Raw genomic sequence first — 17,303 nt, 5'->3', positions numbered from 1 at the left:
TACACCCATGTGGAGAGCGCGCCGGCGCCCGAAGACCCGCTCGATCCCGCGCTCGAGTATGCTGTTGTGGATCCTGCTCAGCCCAACATGCCCTACGGCGACGGCTCGGACAAGGTGTTTGGCATGGAGAACTTTGGGTACACCTGCTACATTGCGTCGATCTTGCAGACGCTATATTACACCACCTCGTTCCGCCACCAAATTTTGGCCTTCCCGGAACGCGATGCAGCACACCCACGCAAGCGGAAACTACGAGTCCACGGCCACAAACCGCACGCGTTTCTTTCCTCGCTCGCCCCCACGCCGTCCACAAACGGCTCGGCCGCCGCCTCGACGCCGGGATCTAGTGGATCGACAACTCCGCAAAACTCCAAGGTGCGCAGTTTGTTCAAGCCCGGCCCGCCCCAGTCTGCTCCGTCCACCGCGGGAAACACCGACAGAGACCCCAAAACCGACCTCAACAACCCAGAGCTACAGAATCTGCTTGTGGCAAAATACCCCGAGTACGCCAATCTCGACATCCACTATTCCTTGAACCAGCAGAGAAATATCACCCTCGTGGGCGTCACAGAAAATCAGGCAGCCACCAGCGAGCAGCGCAAGCGACAGGCGCTGGTCCGCGGGCCGATCATAAATCTGGACCACTCGTACGCAGACCAGTACGGCATGTCGGAAACGATATTCACCGCCTTGAAGGACGTTTTCGAGTGTATCACCGAAAATGTGTCGAAAGTGGGGATTGTGTCTGCGCAGCAGCTCGTCGAGGTGGTGAAGAAAGAGAACGAGATGTTCCGCAGCTCCATGCACCAGGATGCCCACGAATTCCTGAATTTCCTCCTCAACAACGTGATCGAGGCTCTAGACAATTACTGCAACGCGACCGGAGCGGAAACAGATATCCATCGTCTTTTCGAGGGCCTGCTAACGAGCGAGACGAAATGTCTGTCGTGCGAGACGGTTTCCACTCGCGACGAGCTCTTCCTCGACCTTTCGATCGACCTGCAACCAAACACTTCCATAACGCACTGCCTAAAAATGTTCTCGCAGAGCGAGATGCTCACAGAGTCCAACAAGTTCTACTGCGAGTCGTGCCACTCGCTACAGGAGGCAGCCAAGACCATAAAGCTCAAGAAGCTGCCCAAGATCCTGGCATTGCACCTCAAACGGTTCAAGTACGCCGAGGAGCTGGGCAGAAACGTCAAGCTCTTCTACCGCGTCGAGTACACCAAAACGCTGCGCATCTTCAACACGACAGAGGGCTCCGCATACGCCGACAAGATGTACGAGCTGTATGCTGTCGTGGTGCACATCGGCGGGGGCCCGTCGCACGGACACTACGTGGCGATCGTGAAGACGGACCGCTTTGGCTGGCTTCTTTTCGACGACGAGACGGTCGAATGCGTGGACGAGAACTTTGTGTACCGTTTCTTTGGCGACGGGCCGGGCCTTGCAACGGCGTATCTGCTGTTCTACCGCGAGGTGGAAAATGAGGACGAATTTATCGACAGTCTGCTGTACAACGGCCTGGCTACCTCCGAAAACGAGGAGCTCGACACCAGCGCGTACCACAGGGTGTCTGTGCCGGAGGTGGCGCCCGAAAGCGAGGCGAATGGAGATGTGGCGCCAGAGAAGGAGAAGCCTGACAAACAGGAGAGGAAGAAACGTGTATTTGGGTTCAAGCTGGGCAAGGGCTGAGCGACGCGTCGCCGACGGTGACTCGCGACGAAATGTTTTATTGCGATCAAAAATAATCTCCAGACAATGACAAGTGCGCTCTTGCTGGCCGTGCTAGCCACGCTTTTTTGCCGCGCCCATGCCGGCTTCGAGGAAGGCGCCGACGAAGACACGTCGTATCTGGCTGCTGTGGCGCAGAACGTGAACAAGACGTTAATTTTCCACTGGCTAATATCGGTATTGTTGCTCGTTGTTGTTCCGTCGGTTGGCGCTGTTTTTGTGCTCGCGGGCCGTCTCGCCACAGGCGTCTCGATCCAGGCGTTGTGTGCCGTGTACGCCGCGGTTGAGGCCCTGATCCTGCGGTTTCCGGACCCCAGCGGCGAGGAGAACGTGACAAGCCGCGGAACAGCGTGGTTTCTGGCCTTCTTCTACTGTGTCACGCTTCTCTTGGGCAGCGTGGCCACGGGCTCGCCGCTCCTGGCGGACAAAATCGGCTTTGTCGGCCCCAAAATCGCCAACGTCGTCTACAAAGTGTTTTCTGTGCTGCTGGTGCTGTGCGGGTTCCTGAAAAGCGGCATGGCCGTCGTGTCTGCGCTCGGGTTCTGCTATGGCCTGCACACGGGGCAGTGCAACGCGCACGGGATCATGGGCACCGCCTTCATCGGCTACGGGTTCCTGCTCAGCATGGTGCTCGTGGTGCCGTGGCTGCGCCACGGCGACGGCCAGAAACACTCGCAGGAGTTCTACGACTCCCTCATGATCACCGTCTGGGGAATCATCAACACGTTCACGGAACACAGGCCCTGGGAGCCCTGGTCCCACGGAGACTACCAGCACACCAGCATGGGCATCATCTTCTGGGCGTGCGGAATGCTCGGAATCTGGCTGTCCCGCAATAATCGCCGCAACCCGATGCCTGCGCTCACTCTCATGTTCACCGCGTACGCCATGTCGCAGCACGCCCAGCATATGCAAATCTCCACCAAAGTGCACGCTTTCTTTGGCTGGGTCCTGATGCTGGGCGGGTTTGCGCGCATCTGGGAGATCACGTTCCTGCTCCAGGACCGGCGGTGCCACCCGTCCGGCAAAATCATCTCTTTTCAGTATCTGCCTCCATTTTCGCTGGTGTTGGCGGGAATAACCTTTATGGGCGCCAACGAGGAGCAGCTGAAGCTCGTGGTGGACATGGGCGCTGACCACTCGTCGTATGTGCTGATACTTGCCAGCGCCGCGTGTCTGGTAGAGCTGTGGTTCCTGGGCCTTTTGGAGCTGTACTTGCGACTCGTTGGCTACACCATCTACGACCAAAACCACTACGACGCGATCCCGCCACCGCCGACAGACGAGTTTGAGCTGCATGACTTCAATGATCTTGAGTCCAACCGCGAGACTCCAAGCGAGCAGTAATTTGGACCATTACATTTCACTTGTATCTGGTTGGATGGCCAGCTGCCAAAAAATACGTGCACGTCCTAGATAGGCAAAAATAAGAAATAAAGCTAAAAAAAAAAGTATTTGTATGAGTGCCATCTTATCTGCAGATGATCTGAACGACTTCATCACGCCTGGAGTGGCGTGTGTGAAGCCGGCGGAGTCGTCGAACACCAGGAACGCAGACGGCCGCGGCCCGGTGGATATCCAGATCGACGCACAGGGCAACGCCCTCGAGGTTGAAATCGACGGATCCAGCTCGCGGCTCCAGGAGGCACAGATATCGCTGGCTGACTGTCTGGCGTGCTCTGGCTGCATCACCTCGGCCGAAGAGGTGCTTGTTGCGCAGCACTCCCACAAGGAACTGATCAACGCGCTCAAGCAAGACCGGCACAACAAAAAGTTTGTCATGAGCATTAGTCATCAGTCGAGAGCCTCTTTGGCAGCGGCACTGAAGCTGACGATCGAGCAGGTCGACAAGATGCTGATCCATCTATTTGTGAACCACCTGGGATTTGTCAGCGTGGTAGGCACGGGGCTGGGCCGTGTGATAGCAACCGACACACTGACGCACGAGATAGTCGAGAGCAAGCAGAATGGCTCGCAGGGGCCTGTGCTCACCTCCATCTGTCCCGGCTGGGTGCTCTATGCCGAGAAGACTCATCCACACATCTTGCCGAAACTTAGCACGGTCAAGTCGCCGCAGCAGATCACCGGCTGCATTTTCAAGAGACTGGTAGGCCGACAATATGGTTGTTCGCTGGACCAGGTGTACCATCTGTCGATCATGCCGTGCTTTGACAAGAAGCTGGAGGCCGCGCGGCCGGAGCACGAGACGCCTGGGGAGGCGCCTGACGTAGACTGTGTGATCACACCGAGAGAGCTCATTCAGCTACTGCAGGACGAGAACATTAACATAGACAAGATTATCAAGGAGGTTGAGCACGACGCGACCCCGATCTCGCACATCTATGAGCAGTATGCGCCCCGGGACTGGCCCGATGCGGAGGCGGCATGGCTCAACTGCGAAGGCTCGTCGTCAGGAGGGTATGCGCTCCAGTATTTATTGCACTTGCAAAAAAAGCACGAAAACACAGAGATCAGGACGATAAACGGCAGAAACCCGGACATTTACGAGCTGCGGCTTGTGAGCGGGTCCGAGGTGCTAGCCACGGCGGGCGTGGTGAACGGATTCAAGAACATCCAAAATTTGGTGCGCAAGCTCAAAAATGGTAGCACCAGAATGGGCGGTAGACTGGCGGCGAGACGACGCGCGCGCATGGCCCAGGACGCGGGCGAGAAGCAGGAAACAGGCCCGGAGGTGCACAAGTGCGACCTTGTCGAGGTGATGGCGTGTCCCGGGGGGTGCATCAACGGCGGCGGACAGATCAGCGGGCCGGCAGAGGTTGCATCCAAAGACTGGGTCGAGCAGGTCCGACACCTCTACACCAGCATTTCGGTGGCCGGAGTTCTCACCAGTAGGGTGCGAAACTGGCTTGACTCATTTGAGGAGGAGTTTGGGCTGAGCGACGAGCGCACGACGCGGACCCGTTTCAAGGCGGTGGAGAAACCAACAGACACGACGTCTATCGCTCTTGGGTCTCGCTGGTAGACGCAGAATTTGTAATCGCGGAGTAGCCGGTTGGAGATACCGCTTTTCTGCGCCACAAGTCCGAGTATCCCCGAGGCGGCGTGGCCTCAGGACTACTCTGTTCCGGAGTACACATGTGGCGGTGCAGGCCCAATTTTTTTCATAGATTAGTTACCAACGCCGTGGCGGTGCACAGTTCGAGAGGACCGCTTGCTTATTTAAAAAACCTACGAAAAGTCGTTTGTGGCGAATAGTATACTGACTTGTGATTTTCCGTCATGTCTTCTACAGTCGAGTTTAAAGAGGACACAGTGATTGTTGTTTTCGGCGCTTCTGGCGACCTCGCCAAGAAAAAAACGTTTCCGGCCCTGTTTGGACTGTTCAGGGAAGGATTCCTATCCAGTAGCACCCGGATCATTGGCTATGCCCGGTCGAAGCTCACTGAAGAGGAATTGAGGACGAGAATCAAGCCTTATTTCAAGACTCCGACCGAAAAGTCCAAGGCCCAAGTGGACGAGTTTCTCAAGATGGTGACCTATATCTCCGGGCCATACGACACTCCGGAGGGCTACCAGAAGCTGAACTCGACGATTGAGGAATATGACGCTGCCAGCAAGGTCAAGGAGTCGCACAGACTGTTTTACCTGGCCTTGCCTCCATCAGTGTTCACCACGGTGGCCGCCAACTTGAAGCGGTATGTCCATCCTGGAGACAAAGGTATTGCAAGGATCATCATCGAGAAACCGTTCGGCCACGATCTGGCCTCTGCGCAGGCGTTGCAGAAGGAGCTGGCCCCACTCTGGAGCGAGGACGAGCTGTACAGAATCGACCACTACTTGGGGAAAGAGATGGTGAAGAACCTTGTTCCGTTCCGGTTCGCCAACAACTTTTTGTCGGCCTGCTGGAACAACAACTTCATCAAGTCGATCCAGATCTCCTTCAAGGAGCCGTTCGGAACCGAGGGAAGAGGTGGATATTTTGATTCCATCGGTATCATTAGAGATGTGATGCAGAACCACCTGTTCCAGGTGCTGACGCTGTTGATGATGGAGAGACCGGTCTCGTTCGACGCAGAGGCCGTTAGAGACGAGAAAGTCCGGCTGCTCAAATCGATCAAGCCGTTCGACAAGGACAACGTTCTGGTTGGCCAGTACACGCGGTCCGAGGACGGCTCGAAGCCGGGCTACTTGGACGACGAGACCGTCAAGCCTGGCAGCAAGTGTGTCACATTTGCCTGTCTGACGCTCCAGGTGGAGAACGAGAGGTGGCAGGGTGTTCCTGTGATTTTGAGGGCCGGAAAGGCGCTAAACGAGGGCAAGGTGGAGATCAGAATCCAGTTCAGAGAAAACTCCAACGGCATGTTCAAGGACATCAACAGAAACGAGCTGGTCATCCGCATTCAGCCGGACGAGGCCATGTACATGAAAATGAACACCAAGGTGCCGGGAATTAGCAACAGCATTGCCGTTACCGAGCTCGACCTGTCGTACAAGAGCAGATACTCCAACTTCTACATTCCAGAGGCCTACGAGTCGCTCATCAGAGACTGTCTGCGCGGCGATCACTCCAACTTTGTCAGGGACGACGAGCTCGACATCAGTTGGAGCCTGTTCACGCCGCTGCTCAACTACCTTGAAGGCCCAGATGCTCCAACCCCACAGCCATATGCGTACGGCTCCAGAGGCCCAGCCGGCCTGACAGACTACCTCAAGAGGAACGGCTACGTTTTCCAGAACCGTAACATCTACCAGTGGCCAGTCACCACCCCGGACGTTTTGGAACAGAGCAAAATCTAATTAGGTAAGCTAACGTAATTCCGATGACATCAAAATATTTATTTATCTGGGACGGCATCGATAGTGCCGTTTTTATTTTCCCATTTATTTAAATCTGTTTATTATTTTAAATGTTTTAATTGTTTAGTTTACAACCATGTCTGAAATATCCCTCAATTCAATTGCTAAATGGACGGAGTCGTTTGAGAAAGACCCTGTCAGCAAGCTCGCAGCGTCTGTGTTCCAGCACGGCAACATCGAGGAGCTGCTTATCAACAGATCCCGCGAGATTGCGGACATTCACGTTTTCAACACCAAGATCCAGCAGGAGGGCGCACCGGTGACCGACCAGAAGGCTTCTGGCCGCTGCTGGCTATTTGCCTCCACCAACATGTTGCGTCTCAAGCTCATGTCCAAGTTCAATTTGAAGGAATGCCAGCTCTCTCCGTCGTACCTGTTTTTCTACGATAAGCTCGAAAAGGCCAACTATTTCCTTGACCAGATCTGCGACACGTACAAAGAGGACGTGAGTTCGCGTTTGGTTCAATTCTTCCTCACTGACCCAATCATTGACGGCGGCCAGTTCACCATGATGACCCAGATCGTCGACAAGTACGGAATTGTTCCGAACGCCGTCTATCCCGACACCTACAACACCACCGCATCCCGCGTGATGAACAAGCTTTTGCTGGCCAAGCTGCGCGAGTACGCCCAGGTTTTGCGGGAAAAGCTTGCTGCAGGCAAGTCCGTGGAGGACGACAAGGCAAAGATGATCGCCGAGGTTTACAGGCTGCAGTGTATCTTTTTGGGCGTGCCTCCGGCTCCCGACAAGGAATTTACGTGGGACTTCTACGACAAGGACGGCAAGTTCCAGACGATCACGACGACGCCCAAGGCATTTGTGAAGGATGTGATTGAGTTCGACACGCCAGAGTACATTTCTCTGCTGAACGATCCTAGAAACCCGTACAACAGAATGATCAAGATCGACAGGCTCAACAACGTCGTCGGCACAAAACCGGTCACTTATCTGAACGTGGAAATCGACGTGCTTGCGGACGCCGTTGTCCAGCGTATCAAGAACAACAAGGCCGTTTTCTTCGGCACCGACACACCAAAGTTCATGGACAACAGCAGAGGAATCATGGACATCGATCTTTGGGATTACAAGCTGATCGGCTATGACCACCGTGCCGTCGACAAGGCCTCGCGTGTCCTCTACAACCAGTCGCTCATGACCCATGCGATGCTGATCACAGCCGTCCACCTGGACGACAACGGCAAACCCGTGCGTTACAGAGTGGAAAACAGCTGGTCCAACAAAAAGGGCAACGAAGGGTACTATGTGATGACGCACGATTACTTCAAGGAGTACGTGTACCAGGTGGTTGTGGAGAAGAGCGAGGTGCCAGAGCTACTCAAGCTTCTTGACACCGACCCAATTGTTCTTCCGCCATACGACCCTATGGGAGCTCTGGCCAAGATGTAAAGAGAATATCAATATTATTAAAATTATTTTAATTATTACACTTTTTAGCATTTTTTTTAGAATTATTTTTCCGCTGTGCTGTTTTTACCAAACATGTTTATTCCGCCGCGAGATTACCGGCAGAAGCACTACTTTTTGTTGGAGATCTCGGCCGACAAGGTAGCAGGGCTGATCCAGAAACTGCCTGAGCTGAACTACGAGCATCCCTCGCGCGCCGTGGACAAGTACCATGTTTTTTCTGTACACAAGGACAAAGAGGCTGAACCAGGGCTGTTGTCCCTAGAACAGCTGAAAACGCTCCACCGCGAGCCAGAGCGACTGCATAAACGCGAGAACGGTCTCAGCAACGTGCTGGCAGACGCAGGAGTGCGATCTGTCCACATGCTGCCGCCCAAAAGGCTCGTGCACAGAGCACCGGTACCGGCTGTCGATTCGTCCATGGAGCCCATAGAGACCGCAAAGAAGGACTTCCGCATCGACGACCCCATCTTCCCCGAGCAGTGGCACATTCTGAACGCCAACTTCCCGGGCCACGACGTCAACGTGGTTCCTGTATGGAAGCGCAATATTACCGGATCGAACGTGGTCACCGCGTTGGTCGACGATGGCCTGGACTACGAAAGTCCCGATCTTGCGAGCAACTTCTGCAGAGAGGGGTCCTACGACTACAATGACAACAGCCCGCTGCCCAAGCCGCGTCTATCGGACGACTACCACGGCACACGGTGCGCGGCAGAGATAGCAGCCGCCAAGGGCAACGGGTACTGCGGCGTTGGCGTGGCGTACGACTCCAAGGTGTCTGGAATCCGCATACTGTCGGGCGAGATTACGTCTGAGGACGAGGCAATTGCCATGATCCACGGTCTCGACGTGAACGACATCTATTCGTGTTCGTGGGGCCCGCCCGACGACGGGCAGTCGATGGACATGCCGGAAAAAGTCGTCCGCGAGGCCATGATAAAGGGCATCCAGCAAGGCAGAAAGGAGAAAGGCGCGCTGTACGTGTTTGCGAGCGGGAACGGCGGCTACCACAACGATAACTGCAATTTCGATGGATACACAAACAGCATATATTCCATCACAGTGACCTCGATAGACCACAAGGGACTGCATCCGCCGTACGCCGAGTCGTGCACCGCCGTGATGGTGTCTACGTACTCCTCCGGCTCGGGCGAGCACATCCATACGACCGACGTCAACAACCAGTGCACGGCTGCGCACGGCGGCACGTCTGCTGCTGCTCCATTGGCAGCAGGAATTTATGCGCTTGTTTTACAGGCCAATCCAGACCTCACGTGGCGTGACGTGCAGGCGCTGACGGTGAAGGAGGCAACGGAAGTCAACTCGAACGACCCGAGCTGGCAGGACTCGTACATTGAGGGTCGTCGCTACTCGCCGGTCTTTGGCTGGGGGAAGCTGGACGCAGACCGCATGGTGCAGGCGGCGCAGAACTGGACCCTTCTCAAGCCGCAGGCGTGGTACTACTCGCCCGTACAGCATGCGAACAAAAAAGTCGACAACGTTGGCTCTGTCACAACCACGTTCGAGGTGACGGGCGACGACCTGGTGGCTGCCAATTTGGAGCGGATCGAGCACGTGACCGTCACGGTGAACATCGCGGCGGAGCGACGCGGCGACGTGGAGGTGACACTTGTGTCGCCGAACGGGATCAGGTCGGACCTGGGCCAGAGCAGAAAGCGCGACCGCAACAGTGACGGGTTCCGCAACTGGACCTTCTCGTCAGTCGCGCACTGGGGGGAGCCTGGCCCGGGTAACTGGACTTTGGAGGTGCGCAACACAAACGAGCGCAACAAGCTCACGTTCGAAAACTGGCAGCTGCGATTTTTCGGCGAGTCTCTCGATCCAAAAAAGGCCAAACGATTCAGCTTGGACGAGGATTACAGTGCGACTCAGGGCGACCACAAGGACACAACCGCCATTGCCGCATCCACGACCCTGTCGATCGCCCCTACCGTGGCCAGCACCGTTGCCTCTACAGACCAAGCCACGCCGTCGGCTGAGACCGGAGATGGCGTGTATCGGGCGTCCGACACACACTACGAGGAGTACTTTGTGTTCTTCCTTGCTCTGGGCTTCATCATTTGCATCTGGATGCTTAAGAGCCGCAAAAAGCCAGGCCGGGCCCGCAGACGGGACGAGTACGAGTTCGACATCATCCAGCCAGAGGACGACTTTGACTCCGAGTACGCGCAGTCGCAGCGCTCGGCGTCGATCGGCGAGTCGTCCAATGCGTCGGTTAGCAGAATGGCCGCCATGGCGCGCAACTCGCTCGACACATCCAAGCTGCAGGCCAGTTCAGGGAAAACAGCCACCACATCCAGGAATCCGAAATCCGATTCTGACTATCTACGACAGGAAGAACAGGAAAGAGAGCGGTTATACAACACATTCAACGGCCTCGAAGAGGACGATGATATGGAGGGCGAGGGTATGTACCGTATCACGTCTCACGACTCTGCATAATGTAAATAAAATAGAAAAGTCAGATTTAATTTTATTTAGATTTTTTTTTTATGGCTGTGTTGTGTGAAAGAAGTGTGGAGTAATCTTTATGTCTTCTAGAACAACAAAACGTCCACACCCACCAAAGCGGTCTCTATGGCAGCGTTATCAAGCGCTGCCGTTCAAATGGAAAGTCTATCTGGGCGTGTCGACGTTTGTCACCGCTTTTATAGCCGATTCTATCGGGACCCGTATCATGGAGTCCAACATGATCGAGTACGAGGCCCAGAGACGTGTCGACCTCGAGCTTAGCCGACATTCCGCTGACCAGCCTCAAACCGCCGTTTCAGGGAAGAAATGAACTCAAGGAACTTGGCAGGGTTGCTGTCGATTCCCCTAGAGTAAACAAACTCCGATGCCAGACGAGTGGCAAAGATGGCCCGCAGATACGCAGTAGGCACTCTCTTGAGGATGGTCTGGATGCCGATCTGCTTGAGCAGCAAATGAGGGAGAGCGTCGGTAAGGACATCGTTTCTGAACTTCTCGTCGTCGTCCCACAATTCCTTGGAAGAGGCCAGCTCGTCGGCCAACTTGTTAATAGCCATGGAAAGCTCGTCGCTGAGGATGCTGAAAGGCTTGCCTGTCTGCTCCTTCAGCGACCACAAAAGTTCGAATTCATTGCGTGCGTTGCGAACCACGATCTGCTGAACCTCCTTCACGTACTGCATGTAGAACTCCGGAACTTTATTGGTGGCAGAGTCCACACACATGTGTTTGAGGAACCCTTCGTCATCAAACGAGAGGGCGGCCAAAACCTCCAGCGAGCTAGAAGTCACTCCACCCTTGTTGGTCGAGGCGTCCTTAAACACAATAGCACCAGCTTTTTCCAGCATCAGCTTCGCTGGCTGCGTAATGAACAGGTTCGCTCCTTCAACAATGAACGGAATGATACTCTTGCCGGTCTTTTCGTCGATCAGACTGTGTACATTGTTGGCATCCAGGGAGTTCGGACGGCCTCCGCACGGAACAAACAGCTTGATGAAGTTGTTTGGAAAGTTCTCCTTCAACGTCAAATGGAAGTTGTTCCGGAAAGTCAACCCGCTGGCAACAACACGGCCGTCTGGAAGCTTGACATCAGTGTCATCGACCAAAACCAAATAGCCCTTAGGTCCAAGCTTGGATTTGTCAAAGTGCTGGTTGCCCTTGCGCTCGTGAGCCAATCTCAACAGCTCCTGCTTGTCCAGTCCGTCCTCGTCCACGACCACTCCAAAGCCGTCAACAATAGCAACGTACTTTTCTTCTCTGGACAGCTTGATTTCGTTCGAGCCTAAATCTCCGTCTCCACCGGCTATCTGCACCTTGGTGATTTTTCCCAAGTCGGTGATACCCAGCTTTTCGTAGATCTTCTCTGTGTACGCTCTGACACTAAGAGACGTCATCCCATACTTGTCGTGAGGAATGCCACCGAGAGTAGGCGACTTTCCGGTGAAGAAAGCCTTCCAAGGGAAGCCGTACTTGGCACCTCTCTTGCGAGCGTGCAGAGTAGCCCAGTCCACGAACCCTGCAGTGTATTCGTCTGGCCCCATATACAGCATCTCTGGCTTGTTGTAGAGGTCGACAATGGTTTCCTTACGAGGATCCTTGATCAAAAGGTCCAACAGGGAGTCAATGTACTTGGTGAAGCACTCCTTCGGACGTTCTTGGGCAGCGCCAGGGTTCAGCAGAATCACACCCTTAGACCCACCTTCTGGGATATCCTTGTTTTTGCGCTGCTGAGTGCTTGCGAGGTTGTAGTTTTCGTCAAACAGTGTTCTCATGTTCGTGAAGTAATTGTCCTTGGACCGGGACTTGACGATACGGATACCTCCACGAGCAACGTCTCTGAACCTGATGTGGAAACCTCTGAAATCAGAACCAACAACGAAAAACATTCCAAAAGGCGTCTGTGGATACTCCGTCTTTGGCAGGAACGATGGATCCAGTCTGAAAGAGAGCGCGATCTTGGACGTGACAAAGAAATTGGTCTTGAGAACGCTCTTGTTGAACGAGTACAATGCCCGCAGGACAAGCTTGTGGCCCTCGTTGGCTGAGGCCGACCTGTTGAGCGCCTTCTCAAAGTCCTCGTCGTTCTCGATCGGACTCACTTTCTCCACTCTCTGGTAGGAGAGAGTGGACTGTAACGAGGTCGAGGTGTAGTGGTGGTCAACAAAATGTCTGTACAGCTGGCTGATCAGGTCCTTGTTGTTTTCAAAACACTCGGCAATGTACGACTGGGTGTACGTCTCGGAAGTGAGTCTCTTTTTAATCTTGTCGATAATTTCAGCATGCTGTGGCGAGACAGAGTGCGAGAGCAGCTCTCTAAGGGCATTGAACTCTGGCCCCAGCCTGTTGAGGAAATGGGTCACGAAGATGACACCGCAATGAGCGTATATAGACTCCTGGATGGACATCTCACCGCTGGCAAACTTGCTGTAGAACATGTTGTTCGGAATGCAGTACAACAAGGAGGCCTCCTTGGCCATCTGGTAGATGGTAGCATCGGGACTCAGGCCATCCGTGTAGTCGATGTACATGGAGATGATGGAATAGCCATTGGCGAAGTTCTCCACATACTTGCGTCTGAGGTTCACATTGTAGTACTTGGCCAATGTGCTGAGCGCCGAGCTGTACCGAGGCGAACTGTTGCGGCGGAACCCAATGATAATCCTTTGTTCACCCGTGGCAGCCACAGTAAAGTGCTTAATCACGGGACCCTCGGTGGCTGCCAATTCGTTCAAAACTTCTGAATATAGCAATTTAGTGTGGGGAGTGGCAGTTTTCAAAAAGGTGGAGTCTCCGACGAGCTCAATGTCGCTGCTAGCGGACACCCCCTGCGTGTGGAACTTGCATTTGTAAACAAACTGGCATTTCACCACGTCACCAGTCGGCAATCTGGAATTGAAGGACTCCAAGCGGTAGGGGGTTTCCTCCACGGCACGATCTAGGTATTTGTCGTCGATTTCCTGCTCAAAATCGTCCCAGCCTGCGGCATCAAAGTAGACGGCGTGATCGTCGGTCTCACGGCGATGATGCAGGAACGGGCGATCCGTGAGTCCTCTCGCAAACGCATCCACCTTTGCTGAATAAAGGGCAAGTATATGCGAGACGATGACAGAGACGGACTCTGAAGCAAAATATGTGTCGTCAATGCCAAGCGACTCGTAAAAATACCTTGTTTCAGACTCGATTAGGTTCTCGGGGATGAATCCTGTAGAGTCTAGCTCGTCCATCACCTGGACCATCTGCTCCTCCTTTCCAGAGAAGACCGCAGATTTGTAGCCGGGGCCCTGCAAATCTGCTTTTTCCACGTTCTGGAAAGAGGTTGCGCTGAAATTGTTGTGGATGGTTAGTCCACCTAGCTTCTGTTCAAGAGTCATGGTTATAAATTAGCGCAGTGGGAACACCTGCCAATTTATACGCTCTATATAGCCATATGCACTCGCACAAATATTTACAAAAACCTTTTATTTCGGGATTGGAGAGGCGCCATCTGCACTAATGGCGCTTTTTCCACAATAGCACACTAGCAATTAATTTATTCCTTGGTGCCCGGAATAGGGCCCTCTAGGTCCTTCGGGTTCACCTCGAACGTTCTACTTACGCTGACCGTCTGGTTAGACGTCGAAATCGGCAGCTGGTAGCTCAGCACTCCGCGAATGATCAGATCAAAGGGGTTTTTCGAAATGTTGAGCCATTTCTCGGCCGGCTCGAGAATTTTAATTTCGCCAGAGTCGTCAAATGAACAGGGATTTTTGATTTTTATTTCCGTCGTGCTCCAATCGAGCTGCCGGTTGAAAAAACCGCCCTGAAAATGCAGCGGCACGTCCAGGCTGGTCACGGTGCCCAGCAAGATGGTCGAGACCGGCCGCGGCGTCCTCTTCTTGTCGGCCTCTTCGGCGTCCACGTACTGCGACCGCGCAAAGACGTCGATGTTGGCGTCCTGTATCGTGATCGACAGGAACCCAGGGTTGAAGCTCTCCACCTCCATGTTGAACACAAGCTCCTCCTGAGAAATGAGCACGTCGGAAATGGCGTCGATCTGCGTATGCTGCAATTCTTTCGTTGTGGCCAAAATAAAGCCGCTCATGAACCCCACACTCAGCAGCACCAATATCAATCCTATTGTGTAGCAGAAGCTCTTGATCTGGCGAATGCGCACCTCGCGCGCGCCCGTGAAGTCGTGCGGCGAAAAATACAAGTTTTTCGGCTTGCGTTTCAGTTTGTTGCCTCCCAGCTTGTTGTTGCGGGACTCCAAGAACGGCTGCTGCAAATAAACGCCGTTCTGGAAGTTGCTCAAGTATCCGTCTGAGCTGATGCTGCCATAGTTGTTGTTGTTGTATGCGTGCTCGCTCAACGACGCGTCGTCGTCCGAGTCGGAATAGATATCCGGCTCGTTCACCTGCTGCGCTGAATAAGTCTCTTCCAAATCGTCGATCTCGTAATTCATGCCCGAATATCGTCTCGGGATCACGCCTTTCGAGTCGAAAACTCGCGACGTGATCTGCCGCAGCTGGTTCCTGTCCTCCGCCGGCGGCACCGGCGACTTTGACTGCGCACGGTCCTGCTCTTCTGCGCGGTCCTGGCTCGTTGTGGAGTTGAAGTTGTGTTCCGACCGGTTGCTGCACGTCTCGCTCGGCGCATCCTCCTGCCGCACAACAGTCGCGGCCCCCGCCAGCGCTTCTCTATCGCGCACACCGTCGCTGATCGTCTGCTGCGCCGTCAGCGTCTCGTCGTTCGCCGTCTCCGGCTCGCCTGGCCGCTCGTTCGTCGAGGTGTCGTAGACAAACGTCTCCTCTGAGTCCGAGCTGTTTTTGTCGTCCACCTTGATCGCGTCGTGTAATTTTGCAGCGAAAAACTCGGCTCTCGAAGACGCCTTGCTCTGTATCGTCGACGTCGATGAAACCGTGTTGGCGTTGCGCAAATTCATCAAACTCGACGCCGCGCCAGCCTTTTTGGGCCGCAGCCCCTCCTCCATCACCGGCCCGTCGATAACAGACCGCTTCGACTTGAGGTGTGTCAAAAATGAGTCTGACGCGCCATTCCCTGTAGTCGCACTTGCCGTCTTCGAAATGTCTGCCGAGCTCACCTGGCGCGACACCCCTGCCGACGCGGAGCTGCCCATCGTCCCATTGGCCACCACGCTCGATCCGGATCCGGACCCCGTCGTCGCAGAGGAGGTCCCTGAACCAACGGTGTTGACTATATTCGAGACAGGCAATATGTGCACGAGATTCGGGTTCTGCGCCTGCTCCTGCACAACAGCAACCATCGACGACTTGGTATTCTTGTTCTTCGCATCCTGCTTCGCCGCCAGACCTTTGTTCTCGGGAGTAAAGTTGCGTCGCCCATCGGTGTCAGACCCTCCAGACCCGACTCGCTGGGCGTTTGTGAACGCCGGTTTGGACGGCACCTCTGTTTGCTTGGGCCGCGACATGGTGTCAGTGGTATCAACAATGCAGCAGTTTTAGATGCTGGGTTGTAACATGCACGCCTAGTGTTTGCGCCTTAAAAGATCTTTTTCGCCTGGGTATTTGCGAGGAGAATTTCGGCTTACGTAACCCGACACTGCCCGCTCGTATGCGGCACGCCGTGCTAAGCTCTAATGGGACGTGTCCACCACCTGGAAACTCAGAGCGCCCCCCATGCAGATCCAGCGTGCCAGACAGGAAAAAAGAGATGATGCATGTGAGGGTGCGAAAGTTTTGGAGTGTATCAAAGAGTAACGCAGGACGACTGCCAAGTGCCAGCGGGCGCAATAAAGCAAGCAATTGGAGTGGCAGATGCAGTGGCGTGAGGTCACCTGGCAAATTGAAACAAGAAATTACCAGATGGAGCTTTCGGGAACCCCTGAGAACAGCAGATTGGTGCTCTCCTGCTCTCCAGAAAGTTCCTGCGGTGCCCAGAAATTTCGATGGCGTGGCGGCGGCTTACGTAACCGTGGCTCTGCGGCTCGTGATGACAGGGTATAAATCTGACCTGGTGGTGGCACCTTGGCAAACCAGAGTTTTTTAGTTTGAGTACGAGTCAATCACAAAGCGCGAACAAGATGTCTTACTACAACGATCCATTCTACAGCTTCTTTGAGAACATCAACCAGGAGGTGGCACAGCTGAACAGTCTGTTCAGCGATCCATTCTTCAGATCATCGGTTGCCTCCACGGCTCCAGGCAACAGAAGACTGGACAACAAAAAGAGCGGAAACGAGGGAAAGGAGGTGGCCAGACCATCGAACCAGACCTCAGGCCCATGGGACCTGTTCAGGCCATCCGCTTTCTTCGACGACAGCTTTGCTCCACCAGTTGATATCCACGACAACGACGACTCATACGACGTGACTGTTGCCATTCCAGGAGCCCCTAAGGACAAGGTCACCATTGACTACAACAAGAAGACGAATGAGCTGATTGTCAAGGGTGAAATTCCAGAGCGCGAGACAACCAAGACTAAGGCTAACAACACTTACACCGAAAGAACCGTTGGTAAATTCTCACGGGTTTTGAAGTTGCCAGTGAAGGTCGATGGTGATAAGATCCAAGCCAAGTTTGAGAACGGTCTGTTGAACCTGACCGTTCCAAAGAGTGGCGAGGAAGAGGAGGGACTGCAGAGAATTGAGATCTCGAGCAGTGAGTCGTACGACAAGAAGTCCGCATAAGCGGGTCTCAATTCCAATGGGATGAGTAGCTTGAAGTTGTTGGGTTTTCATCCCAAGTTATGATTATGGATATGATATGATATGCCGAATTTATAGTTCTCAATCAAACAATTAAACATCAACCACAAGAAATGTAATTGTACACTTTGTTTCTCCTTACGTAAATATTTTTGCCTTTGCCTCATCATT

The 17,303-nt window shown here is 54.0% G+C and overlaps 9 protein-coding genes across 9 annotated transcripts; 7 read left to right on the top strand and 2 right to left on the bottom strand.

Annotated features, from left to right (window-relative positions):
• Positions 1-30: 30 nt before the first annotated feature.
• Positions 31-1,476, top strand: OGAPODRAFT_36698 (uncharacterized protein; the record flags this gene model as incomplete). Its single annotated transcript, XM_018355328.1, has 2 exons — positions 31-255; positions 661-1,476. Coding segments are annotated over 2 exons (1,041 nt in total), but the record flags the coding sequence as incomplete, so codon positions are not given.
• OGAPODRAFT_16326 (uncharacterized protein) lies at positions 571-3,173 on the top strand. The gene has a single exon (XM_018354351.1). The coding sequence runs from the start codon at positions 1,762-1,764 to the stop codon at positions 3,079-3,081; it is 1,320 nt and encodes a 439-aa protein (XP_018211732.1). The 5' UTR covers positions 571-1,761; the 3' UTR covers positions 3,082-3,173.
• A 19-nt stretch (positions 3,174-3,192) lies between these two features.
• OGAPODRAFT_16325 (uncharacterized protein) lies at positions 3,193-4,916 on the top strand (the record flags this gene model as incomplete). Its single annotated transcript, XM_018354350.1, has 1 exon — positions 3,193-4,916. A coding segment is annotated over one exon (1,525 nt), but the record flags the coding sequence as incomplete, so codon positions are not given.
• A 50-nt stretch (positions 4,917-4,966) lies between these two features.
• OGAPODRAFT_16324 (uncharacterized protein) lies at positions 4,967-6,516 on the top strand. Its single transcript, XM_018354349.1, has one exon. The coding sequence runs from the start codon at positions 4,975-4,977 to the stop codon at positions 6,490-6,492; it is 1,518 nt and encodes a 505-aa protein (XP_018211730.1). The 5' UTR covers positions 4,967-4,974; the 3' UTR covers positions 6,493-6,516.
• A 96-nt stretch (positions 6,517-6,612) lies between these two features.
• Positions 6,613-7,960, top strand: OGAPODRAFT_99808 (uncharacterized protein; the record flags this gene model as incomplete). Its single annotated transcript, XM_018358101.1, has 1 exon — positions 6,613-7,960. The coding sequence occupies exon 1, from the start codon at positions 6,629-6,631 to the stop codon at positions 7,958-7,960; it is 1,332 nt and encodes a 443-aa protein (XP_018211729.1). The 5' UTR covers positions 6,613-6,628.
• Positions 7,961-8,053: 93 nt separating this feature from the next.
• On the top strand, positions 8,054-9,868 carry OGAPODRAFT_47808 (uncharacterized protein; the record flags this gene model as incomplete). The annotated part of the gene is made up of 1 exon (XM_018355562.1): positions 8,054-9,868. A coding segment is annotated over one exon (1,815 nt), but the record flags the coding sequence as incomplete, so codon positions are not given.
• Positions 9,869-10,479: 611 nt separating this feature from the next.
• OGAPODRAFT_82333 (uncharacterized protein) lies at positions 10,480-13,839 on the bottom strand (the record flags this gene model as incomplete). Its single annotated transcript, XM_018356609.1, has 3 exons — positions 10,480-10,498; positions 10,763-13,749; positions 13,771-13,839. The coding sequence occupies 3 exons, from the start codon at positions 13,837-13,839 to the stop codon at positions 10,480-10,482; spliced, it is 3,075 nt and encodes a 1,024-aa protein (XP_018211727.1).
• Positions 13,840-13,962: 123 nt separating this feature from the next.
• On the bottom strand, positions 13,963-16,110 carry OGAPODRAFT_16323 (uncharacterized protein). Its single transcript, XM_018354348.1, has one exon. The coding sequence runs from the start codon at positions 15,894-15,896 to the stop codon at positions 13,998-14,000; it is 1,899 nt and encodes a 632-aa protein (XP_018211726.1). The 5' UTR covers positions 15,897-16,110; the 3' UTR covers positions 13,963-13,997.
• Positions 16,111-16,476: 366 nt separating this feature from the next.
• Positions 16,477-17,231, top strand: OGAPODRAFT_16321 (uncharacterized protein). The gene has a single exon (XM_018354347.1). The coding sequence runs from the start codon at positions 16,509-16,511 to the stop codon at positions 17,112-17,114; it is 606 nt and encodes a 201-aa protein (XP_018211725.1). The 5' UTR covers positions 16,477-16,508; the 3' UTR covers positions 17,115-17,231.
• Positions 17,232-17,303: the final 72 nt, after the last annotated feature.

This window comes from Ogataea polymorpha (genome assembly GCF_001664045.1).
Source record: "Ogataea polymorpha strain NCYC 495 leu1.1 chromosome Unknown OGAPOscaffold_3, whole genome shotgun sequence".
Classification (NCBI taxonomy): Eukaryota; Fungi; Ascomycota; class Pichiomycetes; order Pichiales; family Pichiaceae; genus Ogataea; species Ogataea polymorpha.
This window is presented reverse-complemented; position numbering and strand designations above follow the sequence as displayed.

Excerpts from the sequence above, each read along its gene's own strand:
- OGAPODRAFT_16326 (XM_018354351.1), top strand. The coding sequence starts at position 1,762 with ATGACAAGTGCGCTCTTGCTGGCCGTGCTAGCCACGCTTTTTTGCCGC.
- OGAPODRAFT_16324 (XM_018354349.1), top strand. The coding sequence starts at position 4,975 with ATGTCTTCTACAGTCGAGTTTAAAGAGGACACAGTGATTGTTGTTTTC.
- OGAPODRAFT_16323 (XM_018354348.1), bottom strand. The coding sequence starts at position 15,896 with ATGTCGCGGCCCAAGCAAACAGAGGTGCCGTCCAAACCGGCGTTCACA.
- OGAPODRAFT_16321 (XM_018354347.1), top strand. The coding sequence starts at position 16,509 with ATGTCTTACTACAACGATCCATTCTACAGCTTCTTTGAGAACATCAAC.